At 37.9% G+C, this 20,670-nt stretch overlaps 1 protein-coding gene across 13 annotated transcripts in view; it reads left to right on the top strand.

Annotated features, from left to right (window-relative positions):
- The window catches only part of CCDC50 (coiled-coil domain containing 50), a 146,482-nt gene that overhangs the window by 15,590 nt on the left and 110,222 nt on the right, over positions 1-20,670 (top strand). For 9 of the 13 annotated variants that reach the window (XM_082393266.1, XM_082393273.1, XM_082393274.1 and 6 more), the window contains exons 2-4: positions 11,165-11,227; positions 12,076-12,202; positions 15,207-15,297. In XM_082393266.1, the coding sequence (XP_082249392.1) occupies positions 11,165-11,227; positions 12,076-12,202; positions 15,207-15,297 (281 nt within the window). Of the gene's footprint in view, positions 1-4,526; positions 4,627-6,778; positions 6,820-7,006; positions 7,130-8,462; positions 8,595-11,164; positions 11,228-12,075; positions 12,203-15,206; positions 15,298-20,670 lie in introns of those variants that run through there. The other 4 variants (XM_082393270.1, XM_082393271.1, XM_082393269.1 and 1 more) reach the window with 4 other exon arrangements.

Raw genomic sequence — 20,670 nt, 5'->3', positions numbered from 1 at the left:
AGTTTACTAATCCTAATAAGAAAGAAAGTGCTAGCTAAAGTATCTACTTGCAGAAGAGAAGTTGAAAGTTCAAAGATAAATAGAACTTGCAGTAGCTAGTACTTAAGGAAACTTGTCATATGAAGCCAATAAACCAAAATGGTTTTTCTTCCCTTGGTGTAAACTTGTACTTAAGTTGGCTTGATGTGATCTTTTGGGTTTTAATGGGCATGACTGGGTTTACCCTACAGAGGTTTAAGGAGATGGGTGGCTTTTCTTTCTAGGCTAAGGCAAACAGAGAAACCAAACCATTTGAGGGCTGCCAAACCATTTGAGGGCTTAAGTGCCAGGAAAAGTGCCATTCAAATAGAGGAACAGAAGGTTGGAGTTCTTTAGGGATACATGGGGTGAAAATAAAAGAAATAAATTTTTACTACCAGGATATTCATAGTGGAAAATTACTTTGAAAAAATTGTCTGCTACTGCTTGTCTAAGAGTATTTACCCTTTTGAGGACTCCTGTGGTTATCAGTGGTCTATTGTTTTCTACATAGAAGGTTTATCTCCGTCAGAATATTTTGTGAGTACTTTTTTTAAAAAAGAAAATTTCCTGCAATGCTTAAGTACTTACAGTTGTTATTATTACTCTCATATTACAGGGGAGCAAATATAAGTGATATTAATTTGTTCAAGATTATTCATCTAGTGAGTGTTAGAGCTAGGATTAGAATCTAGGTAAGCGTACTCTTGGTACGCTTACCTAGATTCTAATCCTAGCTCTAACACTCTCTGTATGCAGTAAGTATTCACTGAATATCTCATTACCAATGCTCTGTGCAGTGTACTACACAATTCTAACACTGTTTAAGAGTTTCATTTTTTCCTAAGTGTAATTTTGATAGTCATCTTTCTATGTTTAATTATGAAATTTTATAAATCTATTTAGAAATCAACTGAATCATTTTAAAGCAGGAGTGCTTCCTTTTTAATCATTTTTATGATAGTAAGAGTAATTATGTATTTAGCTGCTGTGTAAATTCATATATTCCTGAATTGTTCTGAAGTGGAACACCCATGTAAAATGTAATTGTTCTTTAAGGAAGGCACCAAAGACAGTACATTTAGGAGAAGGCTCCTCTGATTATGATCAGTTTAATTTTACAAGCCAATTGAAATTCACAAATGCATAATTTGCTAATGAGAATCCACAGTTCTTTGGTAAATGATCTGTAAGGTATTAGAGATCTGGTAGGTTATTCAGTAGTAGTTGTATTTCACAGAATCGAATTCCCTTAACTATATTGAATTAACAGCTCACTTTCCCTTCCAAGAGGATATTTGTTCACTTTGTTTCTGTGACTGTATCTGCACAGTGGTTACTTGATAGATGTACAACAACTCTTAATTCTTTTCAACTGGCTGAGGTTAGCAAAACTACCACCACCTTAAGGCTGAGGAAAAAGAAGCATAGGAGAAATAATGCACTCTGAAGTTAAATCAGTAGCTACTACAAGACTAAAAATATATTCAGGACCCTTGGTTGTCCATACTGGCAAAGCGAGTTATATCTGTTGGTTAAAATATAAATATGCATTCTCTCTCTCTCTCACACACACACACACACACACACACACACGATTAAAATGGTTTTAAATGCTGCTGAGTGGTCCGGTTGTCTAAATTGACACTGTCCTTTCTGTCATACTGTGATTATTGTTTAGGGCAGTGTGGTCCAACAGAACTTTTGTGAAGGTGGACATACTCTGTATCCCTCACTGTCCAAAATGGTAAGCACTAGCCCCATAAGGCTATTTAGCACTGAAAATGTTTTTAGTGAGACTGAGGAACTGAATTTTTATAATTTAATTTTGGTTAATTTAAAGAAATAGCTATGTGTGACTAGTGGCTACCATATATAGTGTGAAAAAAATTTTTGTGACCCTAGTGGATAGAATAATGATGGATGGATAGAACATACAGATTTGGTTCAGTTTAGGGCAGTCTTTTCTAATGCCTGTTCCATCCAACATTGGACCATGTGAATGCACCTCACTTGGGGTTTTGGAGAGTTGTAATTTTTCTTGGGTAACTTTTTTCTTCTGTTACTGCCAACACAAAAAGGTTTGGCTTCAAAGCACCAGTCCATAAAGTTTATGCCTGTAGCCCAGGAAGCTTGTGAGGTTGTTTGTGTCTGTGGGTATTTTTAATCATTTATGAAAACTTGAGTCAGTTATTTCCTAATGGAAAGTCTTATCTCTATCCAGCAGTTCTACCAGGATGAGTAAAACTGCTGTTTCCACCCTGCTACCTTCCTTCCCTTTTTCAGTATTCCTCTCACCCTCAGTCTTTTACCCTGTCAGATGGAAATTTCTGACCTAGCCATTTTCACTTTTCCAATAAGTTACCCAGTTACTCTGTGGTCTCTGATAATGATGCAGATGGTCTGTGATATTAAAGTAGTACTTCTGATTTGAGGACTTATCTCAGCGTTTTCAAAACCCACTTGCCTGCAATCTAGTGTGTCTGTGGTTAGCTATATCTCCTTGCCAAACAAGTGGTTTGGGTTACTGGGGCTTTCATTTAACTTTGAATTGGGGGCATTAGGGGAAAAAAAAAGCTCAGGAACCTATTTTGATAAATTGCATCAGAGTTAAATGTTGGGATTAAATCAGTTGTTTTGCTTTTTAAAATGTCTCCTTAGTGAGCTCAGTCTTGTTCTTTTGTTGAAGGTGTGTGCATATGTTTGTGTGTATGTAGACACATGTTTAAAACTCATGCTTGAACTATTGAGGAGTACATTATATAACTCAGTGTTTCCAACTTAAGTTCCAACATGGTGGCTGAACTTGCTTTCGTGTTTGGTACTAGTAAGACATTTCTCTCCAGTCAGGAACTGGTGTTATTTCTCCTTTACAATAATGAGAACTGAACAGCTTTTCATATTTCCCTGATTGCTTTGGTTCTCAGGAAGATCAGATGCAAATTTGGGGTCTTACGTAGACTTTGTTTTTGTTAGCATACATTTTTCCTTAAAAACAAACAAACAAAAAAACTTATTCTCTAACCTTAAGGAAACAGTATAATTAAATTGAATCCATAAACATTGCTACTGCAACTTATTTTTTCCTGTGGTAAATATTTGCTGCTTCACTGTTTAGATGCTTAAATTAGATTAAGAACATGTATTTTTTTATTATAAAATATTATACAAGGGATTATAAATAATAAGATTCCATTTCATGGTAGATAAATAGGAAAATATAGAAATGTTTTAGAAGGAAAATAAGCTACATTATAGTCCTACAGTACATGATCAATGTTAGGATTTTGATGTTTATCTTTTCTAGTATTTTCTAAATAAAATTTAACTTGAAAAATCAAGTATTTCAGCTATAGTCAGTGTACACTATAGAAAGGCTCAGAAATCAGCCCTGGGCTCTGCCCATATCATGGCGAGTACCTTCAGGACTTCACCTGTGCATAGCCCATATAATATGCCATGTGGATGGTCACCTATCGTGTGTATGAAACAACAGACCGAAGAGTGCCAGTGGTTTGTACAAAACACCCACATACACTGTAGGGAATGTGAGTGCACTCTGAGGCTGGAACTAGGACCAGGGATGATATCTATAGATTGGCAGGTTTCGTCCTTCCACAGACCATTTTATAGTTACCCGAAAGGGAACTGTGTTGAAAGGAAGTGGGCTTCCTGTGGTTAAATATTTATGAGGAGTCCAGATGATTATTTGGACAGGATAAAGCTGGACTTAACAACTACTCAGACCCTTTCTGATAATCAATTTCTATAATTTTAAGAAAGTGATGAATCAGCACCTTTTTATGAAGAGTGACTGAAATTTAGAAATATTTGAGGAAACTTGGGAACCCAACCTGTCATCCAGGGCCTTTATTATTTTCAGAGGTATTTTGGATTAAAGCCTCTTCATGCTCTAAGACATTTTGGACTTCTAACCAAGGTGGTGACTTTAGCAGATCAGATATTTGGTAGAACTTTGCAGAAAATCCTGGGTTATACTGTTCTGGTCTTTGTGGAGCTTTTTATGAAAAGGGTAGCTTTCTATCGTTTTGTAATGTTGATGGAAGGATAATTAACCCTGAAAATGTCTTTCTGTTACTAGATTTCTCAGGACTTTTCTCTCCTCCCACTTTTATTTAATTTATTTTTTTGGTTCTGTCATCCTTGACTTGTTTTTCATTCTCCTTACACTTAATTTATTAACATTTTCTAATTTTCAGGACTATTTGGCAGCCTGCAACTATAGAGGACTTCTGAGGACATGAGACAGTTTTATCAAACAAATAGCTCAGGGGACTAGCTCCAGATTCTGAAAATTCATGCCAGCACCTTAGCACACAGTGCATTCTGCTTTAAAATGCCACATACATCCTATGTACCCTGTCAGGCTGTTTAGCTTAATAAGCATGTCGTCATGTATACAGACATTTTTCATAGCCCTGGGGTCTAATCTTAGAAATGCCATATATTTAACTATGTGATCCTTGGCATGTTATTCTAACTTTCAGAGCCATTTTGAGTGATGTACTTAATTGTCATCTAAAGGAACCAAGAATTGACCACCTGCCTGAGTGTACAACTTTTCTAGGTGTTCTAGGAGTCTATCAGGTAATTATCCTTTCCATTATAATACATCTGAAATTTGGGGTGTTGGGAACAGAAACCCTTTACTGTCATTTAAGGCATTGTGGGTAGATGTGCAGCTTCTTAGCTTTGTTTAGGTAAGCTGGAGAATGTGGAAATGCAAGATTTCATGGTGCATCATTTATACTAGTCATCATTTTTCTCAGGAGCCCTCCTTTCCACAAGGATTTATTTGAAAGTCATCATCCCAGGCATTGAGATAAATATTGGAGAGAAAACGATCCATAAGATTTTTCCTACCTTTCAGGATCTTGAATGTATAATGGGGAAACAAATGAGTACATGTATTTATATGATTAGTTCTCCAGTGTTATATTTACTACATGTTGTGAAATCACTGGGGGGAAAAAAAGCATAAGTAAATCTGCTGGGTGTGTGAGAGTATCAGTTGTGATGGTTTTGGTTCTGTGTCCTATAGGATTGGATTAATAGAGAAGTAACATTTGAATGAGGTTTCTGAAGGTTGATTATGAATTTTTTAGAGAGTACAGAGGAACCGCTGGCAGGTAGAAAAGGGTTCTTATGCCCATCATCTGTGTAATGGTGACTAAACTTCCCTCAGACTTGCAAGACTCCCCCATTCTCTGTGTTTCACGCCCACACCAACCACCCAAGAAAAACATAAACCAAAACCAATAATCATAAAAATCCCCAAACAATTGTAACAGTGGTTAATGATACTTGATGCCCCAATCATTTGTGCAATATGTGGAATGAAAGCCTTTGTCTTTCACAAAGGAATTGCAGAAGTCTGTGTGTACTTTGTGGGTAGTTTAGTAAGGGGGGATAATTATACTAAGGACGATAAATACAGGAAGGTGGATCTGATTTAATTATTTTATAGATCTCTGCTCAGAAGCCTCTTCTATCTCCCAGACGGATGGAGTAAACATAGTATATTGGAAAGAACAGGACATTTGGAGACTTGATCAGAAAAGTAGCCCTCCCATTGGCTACTTTAACTAGGAACAAAGTAAATGAGTATAGAACACCTGTGTTGTTTACCTCTTTAGCATCAGCCAAAATGAGGTGCCACTCTATTTCCTCTGTCATACTGTACTTCAGTTTTGTTCATTTCAACAAGATGGAAATTATAGACACTAAAAGTCAGAGAAGGATCAAAGGTTACCTTTCAGTTACCCTTTATCCCTAATAAATTAATTGCTCAAACATTACTTGGGTATTATTCTCATTGTTTTCATCTTTCTGCCTGAAAGTGGGAAATTTCAGTTGTCAGAGGGACCAGGGGCTCCAAGCTGTGTTTGTTGTTTTGGGGCTCATAATTGGGGCAGGTGGTTAGGAGAGTGTCTCCATTCCATAGCTGAGCATCTCTAAGAAGCTCCCACTGATGATGGTGGTGATGGGGTTGGAGACTGGTTTTGGTGTTGGTATTAGTGGTGGTGATGTTGATGTCATCTTAGTCCCTGTATATAAACTTTGCTGGGGCTGAGAATGTGGAAGATTTGGCATTAGAATGAGGTCTATTCACAGTTTACCTGCATCCCATTTCTCTTCTACTGATGCAGTTTTATTAAAGCTTTTAATAAAGGGAAGAGACTTCTTTAATCGATTAGAGAGACATTTCTCTTGTAGGGTGGCAGACAAAGGCTTAGGGGTTTTACCTATGTTATCATTTCTTAGTTAAAATTGTCTTTAACAACTCTGAGACACATTAGTCTGAATTCATTAATACTCTCTTACCAAAGGGAAGAAAAGCCATTGATTTTGGATGGAGATGGGGGAAAGTGGTTAGATCCCAAAGGGAGATTTTCCTTGGACTTTCCCACTGCAGTTACTACCTAGGGTTTTTCTTATAGGTCATCTATGAAATACTGTGCAAAATTTTTTTGTCCTTGCTTTTCAGAAGTGAACACAGGCCAACCGTGATAGCTAGAGACTTCTTCTTGGGAGATAGTGAGACAAAGTAAACTATGTCCATTTTTATTGCTCTGTTTTAGGACCTGGAACCCACCTTCTGAACACATGTACCACCCTTACCTAAATTTTATTTCATCCTCAATTTCAAAGAACCTAATGCATATTTGTCTTATTTTAATTAGTATTTAATAATATCACTCTTTTCTGACATACTTAAACATAGACCCATTTCTTCTAGGAGTTCTTTGAGCAGAAATATTGGAGGCCAGAAGAGTTCAGGTTGGTTTGCAGTTCATTTGCTCATTTGTTGGGTTATCTTGGTCAAGCCAGTTTATTTCTCTGAGCCTAGTTTCCTCATAAATAAAATGAGGATATTGATAAAACCTTTAGACCCTCAGACAGTTAGGAGGAATAAGTGTGAAAGTGCATTGTAATCTACAAAGTATTATATCAATGTCAATTGCAGTTGCCTGTCCTTACCAAACTTTTCAAGACAAAATGTGTGTCTGGAACATCTTCCTCATTCATAGAGGGCGTTTCCATGTGTACAGAACAAAGGAAAGTAAGCATAAACCCAGCTCTCGAAGCAGTGAGTGTGTGTTCCATCTGCTACTAATAGCATTTACACTAAAACAGAATAATTCACAAAATTATACCAGAACGTAAAGGGCAGTACAGACACAGTTGAAAGAAATAGTTTCTAGTGAATGCATTAGTAATCCAGGCATTTTTATGTGGGAGGACGCTTGCTAAGTTTTCATAGCAATTTATTTTCAGAAAGTTTGGGGATGTGGGTAAAAAAATGACAAAACAGGAATGACTTCTTCACTCATCTTCTAGTTTGTATAGAGTTAATTGGTCCCTCTGCTAAGAACGCTTACCACTTCTGCCCTAGGAGTTTTAACCTTTCTTTGAGGTTGGTTTTGTATGTTAACTTCTTTAAGGTTTCCTGATACAGCTCTGCCAAGTCACCCCCACTCCTTACACCTACCCCCAGTTCATAACAAGCACAACTGCTCCACTTTTATGCCTTCAAGGAATTTTCTATAGGTCTTTATAACCTTTATTAAATTTTAAATTATGCTTATTTACCTTTCTGTCAACTCCACCTCCTTGATGGCTTGTAAATGACTTATTCCTCCTAATAATAGAATTCAGCAAATGTTTGTTGAATAACTGTGTTTACTAGGTGCATACTATGCCATTTGTTTATTTAGGGGGGTCCACAGATGAATGAGAATCATCTTTCTCTTCAAGGAAAATAGGTGGGAGATATATAAATCCTACTTCCCATTCCTGAGACTTGCTTGCCTTAATATAAACTAATCCACTGTATATATGTACATATCTGGATTTTAAAAATCACTAAAGCTCCGTTCTTTTCATGAGAAAGGGAGAGGTTTCTAGTTTTTATTTGAATGTCTGAAAAATTTTACATCTCTCTGTGATGCTGTCATTAACAACAGAGCTTAATTCTATTCATAACATTGTTTTCCTCCTGTCTGTGGAACTCTGTTCTTTGACTTTATTGACCAGTATTTCTTCATTTTTTCTATTAATGAGCATCTCCTGAAGTCCTACTTTATGCTACATCCAGCACTAACTGTGTGGAAGGTGTAGAGATTGCAGGGCTGGATGGGAATGGAGAATGATGGGGTTGGCTTAATGGCAAGAAGATAACCTGAGATTAGGGTGAATGAAAGTGAACATAGGAGGGAAAAAGTTTGAGAAGTGGCAGGATAAAAGCCCAGGGTCCAGTAGTTCCTCTTAAATGTGCCTGCCTGGAAACGTAGTGAGATGAGTTTATGCTGTTTAGTCTCAGTACTGTTTATAGCCGTTTGCTTCAAAGTAGAGTGGATTAGAGGAGGAGCAAAGCTCCTGGCTTTGAACTTGTCCTGGCTGAGAATTGTTTTCTGTAATTCCCAAACTGGTTACTGATTTGCAAGGTGGCTGGAGGTGTGATTTTCCCAGCTTGCATTAGATTAGCATTGCAAAGAATACAGAGGCTGACTTTGAAAGCAACTAGAGTGGATGCATAGGAAATTATGGATTAAGTAAGTAATATCTCTGCATAAATGAGACGATACATTTGGAAGTTTTTAGTAAACTTTGAAGGGCTAAATCTGTGGATTGACAATACAACCCTGTGCATGTATGAGTGTGTGTACATCTTTGTAGTCATGGAAGATCTTCTAGGTTCTTTTCTAGCGCAGGCCTTACCCATATTTTGTGGGTACCAATTCAGCCTCTACTGTAATAAGATTCAGGGTCAAATCACAATAATTAAATATACTTCAGCCTTGCTTTTTACATATTAAGAAATGATTAAGAAGAGTCATTATTAAGGTAATCATAAATTCATAAATTCCTTGGTGTATCATGATATGTCAAATGCATCATCATGTTTATGGTTTATATGTGCTGCTGATGAAATAAAGATGTGAATTTTAAAAGGTTTTCTATTTAGCTGTAGAATTTAAGTGCAGTATATGTAAAACATTACAAAAAGCACAGAAAATATAGAAACCCAGGAACCTATCACCTAAATTTAATAGATGCTAATATTTTGCCTCACTTCCTTCAGTCTTCTCTAGTTTGTAAAGCAGTGGAACAGCATATATATGGTAAAGGCACACCTGCCCCTTTGCTTGTGTCTCTAGGGGTCACTATGTCAGTGCCAGATATTAAAAACATATATTTTTACTACAGGTATATGTATCCATAAACATTATATTTTTAATGTCATGCTGACTGAAATAAAAAACATGAAATTATTGCAGTTATTCACATGGTTATCCACATGGAAAACTGTAGTAATTTTATAATTTTTATTTTATTCAGCATAATATTAAAAGCATATAGAATATATTGTTTTGGCATACCTTTCTGCTCTAATAACATAAATTGAAGTGGCTTTTAAACTTTTTAAAATATTCATTCTGAATATTTGTTTTCTATGAACTAAATCCATACGTGTCTTAGACATTTAATTAATTAATGTTAACCAGCTAAGTGTTTTAGAGAATGCATGTTGGTCAGTATAGAATATCTTCTTTCAGTCTGTTCCGACTGTGGTTTACCAGAGTCCAGGAGGGCTGGTTGTCAGGAGCAGAAACAGCTCTTGCTTGCTGAGAAACTGACTCCCAGCCTTGCCACCGGCAAACTATGTATATAGCCTTAATAAGCCCTTTCTTCCTTCTGGCCCTTATTTTCCTCACCTATTAAATAAGAGGTTTAACTAGCTCTTCTTGAAAGCACTTTCATTCTGTGAAATATTGGGGAACTTTGACCTCGGCCTCAAGTTGTTAGAATTTGCTGAGAATATATTGGATGTAAAAGAACAGGACTTTCTATTGAAATTGCTGGTTTTGTAGTTGCATTTGAGCCAGGGCTAAGTAGGTCATATTCGGTTTAATATGATTTTGGGGCAGAAATGATTTTTCCATCTTAAAACCTTTTCAGAGTAATCTTGATGTCTCCAAGCTCTGCCTGCTTTTTAGTTGCATTATCTCTCAGCGAGGGACAGGGCTGTGTGAATGTGTATGTGAACATACATAAGCGCTAAGAATGGCAAAGGAATGTCTTTTCATTCTGTTTTAATTAAATGTCTTCACAGACAAAGTCAGAGCTGCAGAAAGAAATCTGTAAACTCTGGTAAGCCCTAGAGGACAGTTTCATGAGTCTTACACATTGCAATAGTCTGAGGCTTTGGGAACTTTCCTCTTTAACGTGAGGTACATGTTTGGAATAGAGTAAGGATATATCACCTAAACTACACGTCCTTAAGACAAACAAAACAGCATTTTTCATGATAAGAGTCCTTCATATGTATGTTTGTTTTAAGAAGCAGAAGTTTAAATTACAGTTTGGGGTGGAATGGACCTTTAAGACTATCTCTTCTTATTTGTGTCTAAGAAAGTAGTCCAGGAAACGCTCTTGCCTGGCTCTCCAGATGGAGGCAAAGTTAGGGGCATATGCCTGGTACCCTGCAAGGTTCCCACTGTCTTTTGGTTTGCAGGCTCTCTTTAGGCAGCTCTATATTTAGAGAGACCTAGAGAACCAGTTCTAACTCGTGTCTGAGGGTGTGGACCCATTGAAGAATGTGACTACACTTAAAGTAGAGATCTGCTCCTGCCTAAGGGACTAATAAAGGTGTGTTTTTCCTTAAGAGCACCAGGATACACATAAGTCTCTGGGAAAGGATCCTCTGAATCCCAGATGGCTTAACTCCTCTGACCATGCAAAAATTCAGATTTTTCTCAGCTGCAGTATGTGAAACATTCTTGTCTCTTATTATTACAGCAGTCCTTGCCCTCTTTTTATAGAAGTGGATTAGAATTTCTGGGCCTCTGGGTTCTGATTCTGTGATTAATTTCCTTAGGCTAGGGACCTAACCATTATTTTGTGACAGCTTGTTCTTGGCCCTGAGCAGGTACTATGTGGGTTTTTGTGAATGAAAACTTTATACTAACTAGTCACTGTTTTGTGCATTGCGAGTTATAAAGTTGATCATCCTAAAATATTAGGATGGAGTCTTTGAAGTCCTGAACAGGATCTTTTTCTTTTTATGTTAAAGTTCTACTAATGAGCCTTCCTGTCTGCCCTTCTCCCTCATCCTCTGCAGTGTGCCGAGATTTTGCTGTCCTGGAGGACCACACCCTGGCCCACAGCCTGCAGGAACAAGAGAGTGAGTAATAGCCCTCTGCGTGCTCCTTCAGTTTTCTTTTTTAGTGGTAGCTTGAGGCAGATTTCTCAGGGTGAGGCAGGGAGAAAAGAGAGTCATCGGGCTATATCACCCATCCATCCTGAGGGATCTGTCTAGGCAAATGACACCTCAGTGAAGAATGAAATTCTGGGTGTTTTGAAGTCAGATAGCTGCTAGGGATGAGAAGACTGTTGGGTGTATCGGAGGAAAAGAGGGACTTGAACCATTTCCTTTGCCTTAGTGCTGTAGGAGGGAGATAGTGGTTATACATGCATCGGGGGCGTGTAGAAGGCTGGCAGAGGGATGGGTTCCTTCCCCTAGGAGTCCTGAACATCTTTTCCCAGGCGAGGGCAGTGTCTAGATTGTAGATTTTTCTGAATTTTTATGTATGTACTCATGAAAAGTAAATCTAAGTTATATGTGTTATACAGAAGTACGTAAGTATGACTTTGTAATTTGTGAATCATTAATTCGTGTGTCAATATAAAAATTCAGTATTGAAATAGTATTTTATAAATAAGGTGGCAACTTGTGGAGCAGAAAGAACACTGGCCCTGGTTTTCGATTATTTGAGTAGAAGTCCTGGCACTGCCACTATTTTATCTTGTGCCCAATACAAATTACTTAACCTTTCTGATTCTCTTTTTCTGCAATGAAAAGATGAAAATAATAACTCCTGTGCTGCGTATTATATAGTGTTATTTAGAGCATAAGAGGAAATGATGGATGTGAAGCCCTTTTTAATGGAAAGGCTCTTCTTAAGTTTATTCTCAGGTTTACCATTAATAAGCCAAAGCCTTATAATTCCTCTCTCCAATTTTACTATCCAGTTGAGCATCATTTGGCATCGAATGTTCAGCGGAACCGTTTGGTCCAGCATGATCTCCAGGTGGCTAAGCAGCTTCAAGAGGAAGATCTGAAAGCTCAGGCTCAGCTGCAGAAGCGCTACAAAGACCTGTGAGGACTTGGAGATTGGGAGGGCATCATGCCCGGACTGGTTTTCTCTGTGGTGTCAGCAACCAGGGCAGGGAAGAGGACTCTCCCTCCATCTGTTCCTCTGATTCCTTTCACTATTAGATTACAAATCCTACAGTGACTATCCCATAGTTTCCTTTGAATTAAAAAAATTGTCTTTGTTGTTGGAATACTTTACTAGGTTTTGGGACATGTGGTTTCTGGTGTGGACTCAGCACTCTTCACTGATGACTTTGAGTCATTTGGTCCACCTCTCTGACTCAGTTTTCCTTACCTGTACAGGGGGGAGATGATCCCTGTCCCCTCTGCCTCCTGGGCTTTTGTGGGGAATCCAGTGAAATACTGGATGTCAAAGAACTTTATGAGGTCTGTTGGGTTCCTTTATTGTTTCCTAGCAGTGTTTGCTACTCCTATTTTCCTCGAACCCCTGGCTTTTCTTTTTTTGTGGCTGCGCCGCACAGCTTGCGGGGTCTTAGTTCCCCGACCAGGGATCAAACCTGTGCCCCAGCAGTAAAAGCACCACGTCCTAACCACTGGACCACAGGGAAGTCCTAAACCCCTTGCTTTTTTTTGTTTGTTTGTTTGTTTGTTTGTTTTTTAACCCCTTGCTTTTTAAGTAGAGGCAGAATCTTTTGGAAAGCTCTGAATGGTACCCGTAGTTCTCTTCATAACTTTAGTGTCTGACCAAAGTTATTTCTCTGTCTCCTCCTAAATGGAGAGATCATGTCTAAAGTCTCTTCCAGCAAAATGACTTTTTATTCTTTTTAATGTCTTAAAGGCTCACAGAGTACATTTCTTCTATGAGAGAGGCTCCTATACCTAAATCTCTAATGGTGGATTTAACCACAAAATTGTTTTGAGGAGGAAGGGGTAAAGGAGGAAGTGAAGGGACCCTTCTATTTACTTTAGTTGTCATGTTTAAATAAACAGGATAGCCTATTATTTTTGCTGCCTTTGAGGAAGGGTTTTGCTATTTTATTATTTTCAGAGAGGACTTCATTCATGATTTTATTCAGCTTCCTTATTTTGTACATAAACATTCTTACTGGCTCTTGCTAATAACTCTGCCACCATGAAAGGCACCAGAGAGCACAGATATGAATAAAACATAGCCATTGCCTTTAAGGGACTCAGGGAAAAATAACTCTGAGCGTTTGCCAAAGCGACACACAAATTTGTGAAGCATTCCATATTTTTAAAACTAGATTAATAAACACTTTTTGGTAAGTTTAAAAAAAAAAAGTAAGTGAATGAAAAGAAGGTATGGAAATAAAAAATGAGTAGATTTTTATTTTCAATTCTGTGGTTTGAATGGTTCAGAATCCTTGAATGTTAGACCTGTAATATGAAGTCATTAAGTCCAAAAACTTTTATAGCTGATAAGACGACATAAGAGGGCATGATTCACTGGTTAACAGTGGCAGGACTGGAAATCAGGTCTCCAGGCATCTTGTCCAGTGATTTTTCTACTGATTCTAAAAAAGCTTGCCATTTCTGCTTCTGGCCTGTGCTCTCTGTCTTGTATTCCCTTCCTCCCTTTCTGTCCTGTATGTGCGTTATACACATACATACATACCCCCATGTGCTCACACATCTACTTTCATCTACACCTATTTCCAAACATGTTGAAAGTGACCAGTTCTTTATACAAAGGAGAATAGTCTTCATCCCCTCAGTTTTGTTAGAATAGAATGTATGGATTTCGATTCCTCCAGAGAAGTTAGGCTATTGCCCCCCACACCCAACACTTTTCAGTTACAAAAGACTGCCATTAAACATGGAATATACAACCAAGACTAGATTAACTGAGTACTTTAAGTTCAACTGGCAGGGGGAGAATAAGAGGAAATATTTGTGTAGCAAACGAACTGCATACATAAACCACGATTGTAATTTTGCTCCAGCATCTTTTTAGATAGTGAACTCTAAACATGCCTGTATCTCTCTCCTAGTTGCACTTAAAGGTTGTAAAGGCTGTGTAAAGGCTGGCTTCCCAGCACTGTCACACTCTAGAGTTATAAGCTGCCCAGTGACTTTTCTTAAAATCTGCAACCAGAAGACTTGTGTACCTGTAGCCATCTCTGAGAGATCCAAACCCCATTTTCTGTTGGAACCACTGTTTCATAGGTGCTGTTTTAAAGGATCTATTTCTCCCACCAAAATGATTTGTCTTGTTTCTCCCACCAAAATGTACTGTGGGCTTCCGAGTGCAGGATGGAGATTTATTTATTTTCGTATCCTCAGTGTTGAGCGTGGTGCCTGGATGATAGCAGGTGTTGTTTGAATCTTTTTGAATGCACAAATGCCAAAACAAAACAAAACTGTGGTAGCAGCAGTATTACAACATTTGGGTTTTTTAGTGGCCAGAGTATTAAGAAAACTGGCATCAGCCACTGAGGTTTCTCCTGGGACCTAAAGCTAGGGAATATACATTGGGTTTTTTTCCCCCCTTTTTAAAAGTTTTATTGAAACTGAAAAAAAATGCCTCTAATTAAAAATTTTATAAAAATAATTTTAAAGTCATACCACCACCTTTAGGTGGCCACAGTATTATTGACATTTTAGTGAACTCACTCCCAATTTTTTTCTGCATACTCTGTACGTATTAGGTTATTTGTGGACCTTATTCTCATAGTATACATCTCCTTTGAGGGAACATGCCTGTCTCTGTAAAGCGACCCCAGTAGGGTGAGGTGACATGGTAGTATAGAAAAAGCCTGGAGCTTTCCATTGTAGTGTCTGGGTATTGCATTTTGATTCTACCACTTATTTTCTCTGCAATCTTAGGGAAATGATTCCACTACTCTGGGCCTCAAGTTTTTTCATCTGTAGGATATGACAATATCAACCTCTTTGCATCATTATTGTGAAGATTAAGTGAGATAAAAATATGCACTGGCTCATAGTGAGTATTCAGGAAATTGTGTTCAGGAAAAAGTCACTCCTTATGTTCTTTATTCATGTTGTTTTCACCTTTGTGTTTTAGTGAACAACAAGACTGTGAAATTGCTCAGGAGATTCAGGAGAAGCTGGCTATTGAGGCCGAGAGACGACGCATTCAGGAGAAGAAGGATGAGGTACAACTTAGTGAATGCCCCTCCACCCCACAGGGGAGGACTGCTGAGCTCCAGAGCTGTGACTTTCTGTATTCACGGGCTCACTGTAGGGTTGCTGGGTGGGCAGCAAAACTCTCCCCTTTTGGGGTGCATAGTCCAAGTGTCGCCCTCCATGAACGACTGTTTATTGCCCTTTGACCAGTTATTTAAGTGGTGCAATCTTAAAAGATGATAATGGATAATTTGACATAAATTGTGAATTCGTTTCCGTAGGGCTGCTGTAACAAATTACCACAAACGTGGCTTAAGGCAATAGAACTTTATTCTCTCACAGTTCTGAAGGCTGCAAATCGAAATTAAGATGTTTGCAGGGCCATGCAACCTATTAGGAAAGACCCTTCTTTGCCTCCTCCTAGCTTCTGGTGGCTCTTGGCTGTCTGGCATTCCTTGGCTTGTAGTTGCATCGTTTCAGTCTCTACCTTTATTGTCACTTGGCCTTCTTCCCTGTATATTTTTTGTCCTTTTGTTTTCTTATAAGGACACCAGTCATTGGATTGAGGACCCACCCTAATCCAGTATGATCTCCTCTTAATTATATCTGCAAAGATCCTATTTCCGAATAAGATCATGGTCTGAAGTTCTTGGTATAAATGAATTTTTAAGGGACGCTTCAGCTCAATACTGGGTGTCTGTCTGTGGGTTATTCCCACAACTTTAGGGAGAGCAGACCTTGAGTGTAGCCTGAACAGGAGTCAGGGACTGTTCATTGCTCTCATTCTTTTTTGTTAATGGTTTCACTCTCCTGTGATACGCTGCCTCAAAACAATGATCTGTTTGATTCTGTATATATTTTTAAACTGTGTTGTTTTTAAAGCTGAAAATGGCTAAAATTAGCAGTAGTATATGGTTTGTGAGAAGACTTGAATTTGCACTTAATGATCACTTGCTTCTGTGTTATGTTTTCAGCATTTCAGATGGTTCCTTTTCAATTTGCATTGATTCTTTGTCTGCTTTTTTTACACCTATTGTGCTGTTCTTGGCCATTGTCTTGATTAATAAGGAAAAAATGATTTATTATTTTTGATAGTAGAACGACCATATGGTATTTTGCATATTCAGAAATACTTTTCAGGGTTAAAGGGGTTGCTATTAATGAGTACATAAACTGGGACTCTCCTGGGCAAACTGGCACATACGATCACCCTATTAAATAGATACAATCAGAGTTATCAGTGAACCAGCCTGCATCTCCTGTTCCTACACTGAGCCATCCTTGTTCCTCTGGAACTCCTTGTTCAATGCCAGGTGAGCGTGAGACGCCTGGTGTGAGTGTATTTAGCTATTTCTTTAAGAAACAAACCATGATTATGTGATGATCAGAGTTGTAAGTAGGAATTAAGGATTCCTTTTCATCCTTCCTGTTGGCAACACAGGAGCTCTTTCTTACTACAGGATGTGTTGCATCTCTATAGTCAAGACTGCCTTGGAGATGAAACTGGCAACTGAAAGAAGGGATTATGTTTTGTAGACAGGAAAGCTTCTATTTTAAAAATCACAGAGTAATGAAGTTGGCTTCTTATAAATGCTACTGGTGTCCTGTAATTCCCCCCCCCCTCCCCCCACCCCATTCGGGGGAAAAACAGTATTCGGGAAACCAAAATACTTTATTTTACGCATGTGGAATCTAAATAGCAATCACAATAATCTCATTGTTATACTATATAAAGTGTGTAGTGTAGTGAATAACTGCATTTCTCAGATGAAGAAATTAAGTCTTGAAGAAGTAAATTACTGGTCCCAAGCTACAATAAGATGCCAGAGAAATGTCTGTACAGTTCAGTCTCCTGACTGACTGCCTCTGACCTGGATATACTGTGACACAACATAGAACACAGAGACTTTGGAGTTAGACTATCCTGGGTTTGAATCTTACCCATTTAACTTTTAGCTGAGACTTTCAGCATCTCACTTAACCATGTAGAACCTCAGGTTCCAAATTGAAGAAGTCCATGATAACTCCATACTTACCCCAAAGGGCTGTTGTGAAGTTTAAATAAAATTATGTATATAAAGTCTCTGCCACATATTAAATTAATAGCTGCTCTTTCCTTTTTGCTTTCTTGCCAGGTGTTTTCCCCACCATTCTGCCCCTTACAATAACTCTGATTTCTCTTATAGGGAGATAAGCGTGAAATTAGAAAGGGGAAACAATACACAGGCTTAGGTGTGTTCTAGTATGGTCTGATCTGAGGGATCTTCAGGAGTTTATGCCTTTACTGCCCTCCTACTACATTGCCTTCCACTACTGTTTGACCTACTGAAATGTTCCCCCTTCCCCAGTGAGGTGGAATGAGAGATGAGAAATCCAGTTGTGGATGTTTAGTGAGACTAGCCTTTAAAAAACTGCTTTCAGACTTTTTTGACTTTTCACTGATGCCTTAGATTAGATGGCTGTCCTGCCAAGATGTTCTTCTGTTGTAGAAAAATGTGACTTCCAGCTGACTAGTATGTTGTTATATTAAATAAACAAAATCTGCATTAGTAAAGTTTGATGTTGAAGGATGTATGATAATGCTTATTTATTTTAGTCCAGGGTGCCTAATAGGGGAGACTAAGACAACTGTGCTAATTTTTCTGGCCAACTTTGCATTGCCTGTTACTCATCAACTATCTGAATTCTCCCCCTCCTCACCCCGCCCCGTGCTCTTCTGCTTCCTTGTAGAGTCTGCTTAGCTAATGAGTTCTTACTGAACGGCAAGGCTGTGGAAAATTCCTCTCTGGATTTTCACCCAAATCTCTTTTAGAGATTTTTGGGGTCAACTCTCTTGGGTAGTTCATAGTCCCCCAAAACAACCAGATGTAGAATCCAAGGCCCCTTTCCTCTTGGGACAGATTTTTTTCTGAACAACATTGTTCATGAGTAGAGTTATATGACTTTGTGTGGGTGAATTAGCATGTCTAGCTTTGTTATGGTATAATTTTATTGTGTTTTTTAACAGAGCACAGATGTAAGGAAGGTAGCATTTCCACTGGGGAGACAGATGTAGAAAAGTTTAAAAAAGGTCTTTTGTATTCTTACCAGCATTGTGGCCTCTCCCTCCTTCCTTTCCCTCCCTCTTTTCTCTCTTTCCCTCTTCCTTCCTTCCTTCCTTCCTCTTGGTGCCTTGTTGAAGGGGCTTGTAGCCTTTGGTAATACTGGACTGTATGAGTTTGTGATTAATATGGGGGGATTAATTTTATTGGGATCTTTCTCTTTGGTCACAGCTTTAGCATTTGTCAGTGTTGTTTAATGAAGCCAAGAAATGTGTGTTTGGTTGATTTAACTCAGTTATTCTTAAATAAAACTCTTAACTAATTGTGCGTGAATGTATACATATGTGTGTCTTTGAACCTAGGTCCAAATATATGTGAATGTGAAACTATTTTAGCGAAAACCTTTTTTTTTTGTTTTTTGCGTAAATAAACAGTAGCATGGCCAACCATGTTATGAAAAGTCTGTGGCACTAGTCCAACAATTTGGAGCCATTTATAATGTGAACTGTTCAGGGATAAACTTAGTAACCAATTTACATTAAAAATTAATCTAGTGTGAGCCATGGTACTTTTTCAAAGCATTCTTAAGGTCATTAGAAATTTGTGTTCTAAAAAAATATTTATATAAGTGGTAATATCTAGAGAATAGCTCAGATAATAATAATTTTAGCAATTGAAATTTTTTCCTATGTTTTGGCACTTTAGAAATAGGTTTATACATATATAGCCAGACAGGGGGAGTGAGTGGGTGGCTTCTGGTTGAGAAAATTCTTCTCTCTTTTTATCCTAGTTATATTGATGTTTTTATAACAATGGAATTGGTGTTACCCTCTTATTCTGGTCTTATAGAGTAACCCTTTGGGTTTATTCCTGCTTTGAGTTCCCTACTGAGTTAGATGTTAATATATTAATTGCTAGTTAATAAAAGAAATTTAGCAATCTAATGGAATGGCTTCCTTTTTTTTGTTCTTCTGACAGTCATTTGACAATCACATTTTCAGATCTCCTTTAGATTGTCTTTATACCCAAGATTTTCTCATTTTGAATCCCAGTACTATTGTATGATAGAGGTGAAAACTTTAAGGGGGAAGTAACCCTGATATAAAATCAAATAAACCATAAAAATACCCTAAGGGATCCAGCACCACAGTTCAGTAATTTGTCTTCTACTTGAGAAAGATGCCCGGGGTTCCTCTGGGTTCCATTGCACCTTGTTTGTATGAATGCTTCTCTTAGAGCACTCATCTTTGCGTGTCTTACATTAGGTTAATCATTTTTCTTCTAGCACTTAATAGATAGGAACATTAACGATATTGACCACGTATCTTGTTTCCCTATAGGAGGTCTCTAGCAGAATGTGTGACCCATTGAAGGGAATCAGTAAATCTATGTTTCTCTTAAAATAACTTTCCTCTAGCATTCCAGGGATCCTTACCTGTGCCCTTACTTATGCTCACAGCTTCCAGTTTTCCAGAGTTGAGTGTTATTTCAATAAATGTATTTACTAGAAAGTCTTCTATGCAACAGAGTTGTTTCTACATATTAACCCAAAGTAAGTCTACCTGATTAATTAAAAAATAATTGAGTGTGACTTCAAAAGGGCTTATGAGTTCTTTTAGATTTTTATCCCCCAAGTTATGTTTTATTGAACACTAGTTTCATAAGGTTTATATTTTTTTATGTAACAAAAAGGCATCCGTCACAAAATAAATTTGGAAATTCCTGGGTTACAGGAAGATAACAGGTTACTTTTCTTTTATCCAAGTGTCAAAATGAGCTAATGTGTTTAAAGAGTTAGATATAATACATGTTTTCTATTGAATGCTTTCTGGTTTTTTTGGAGAAACTTTTGATACCAGTGTTCTCAGAAACAGAGCTTGGGAAATGCTGTTCTAGACTAACCTTTAACAGGAAGGAAGCTGAAGACTAAGGAGGTTGTTTATGTCAGGGGTGACTAAGCTGCATCCAAGCATTGTGACTAATAATTGCCATCTTCAGCTTGTTTCAGGGGAATTTTTTTATATTGAAATCACCTAACTAAACCCATTGTGCAGTAATGTTGGAAAGCAGGGAAGAAAACTGACTTGGGCTAAACCACGGTTTATAATACAGCAGCAATTTTCCTTTCCCTCCTTTATCCTTTCCCTCCTCAAGTCTAGCTAGCTGTTCTTGTTCTTCTCAGACAGAAGAAGCTTACTCAGAAAAGAGCTGAGAGGTTAGAAGAGCAAAAGGTTTGGGTGCTAAGGTGCATGACACATTATGATTATTATTATTCTACTTGGTTAAGAGCCCTCCTTTTGACTAGCTAACGCATTGTACAAAAGGGGCATCACCTTTGTTTCTCTATGGTTCATCTTTGGC

This window comes from Balaenoptera borealis, assembly GCF_965194805.1.
Source record: "Balaenoptera borealis genome assembly, chromosome: 5".
In the NCBI taxonomy this organism is placed as follows: Eukaryota; Metazoa; Chordata; class Mammalia; order Artiodactyla; family Balaenopteridae; genus Balaenoptera; species Balaenoptera borealis.
The sequence above is the reverse complement of the archived record's forward strand: the minus strand, read 5'-3'. Positions and strand labels throughout refer to the sequence as shown.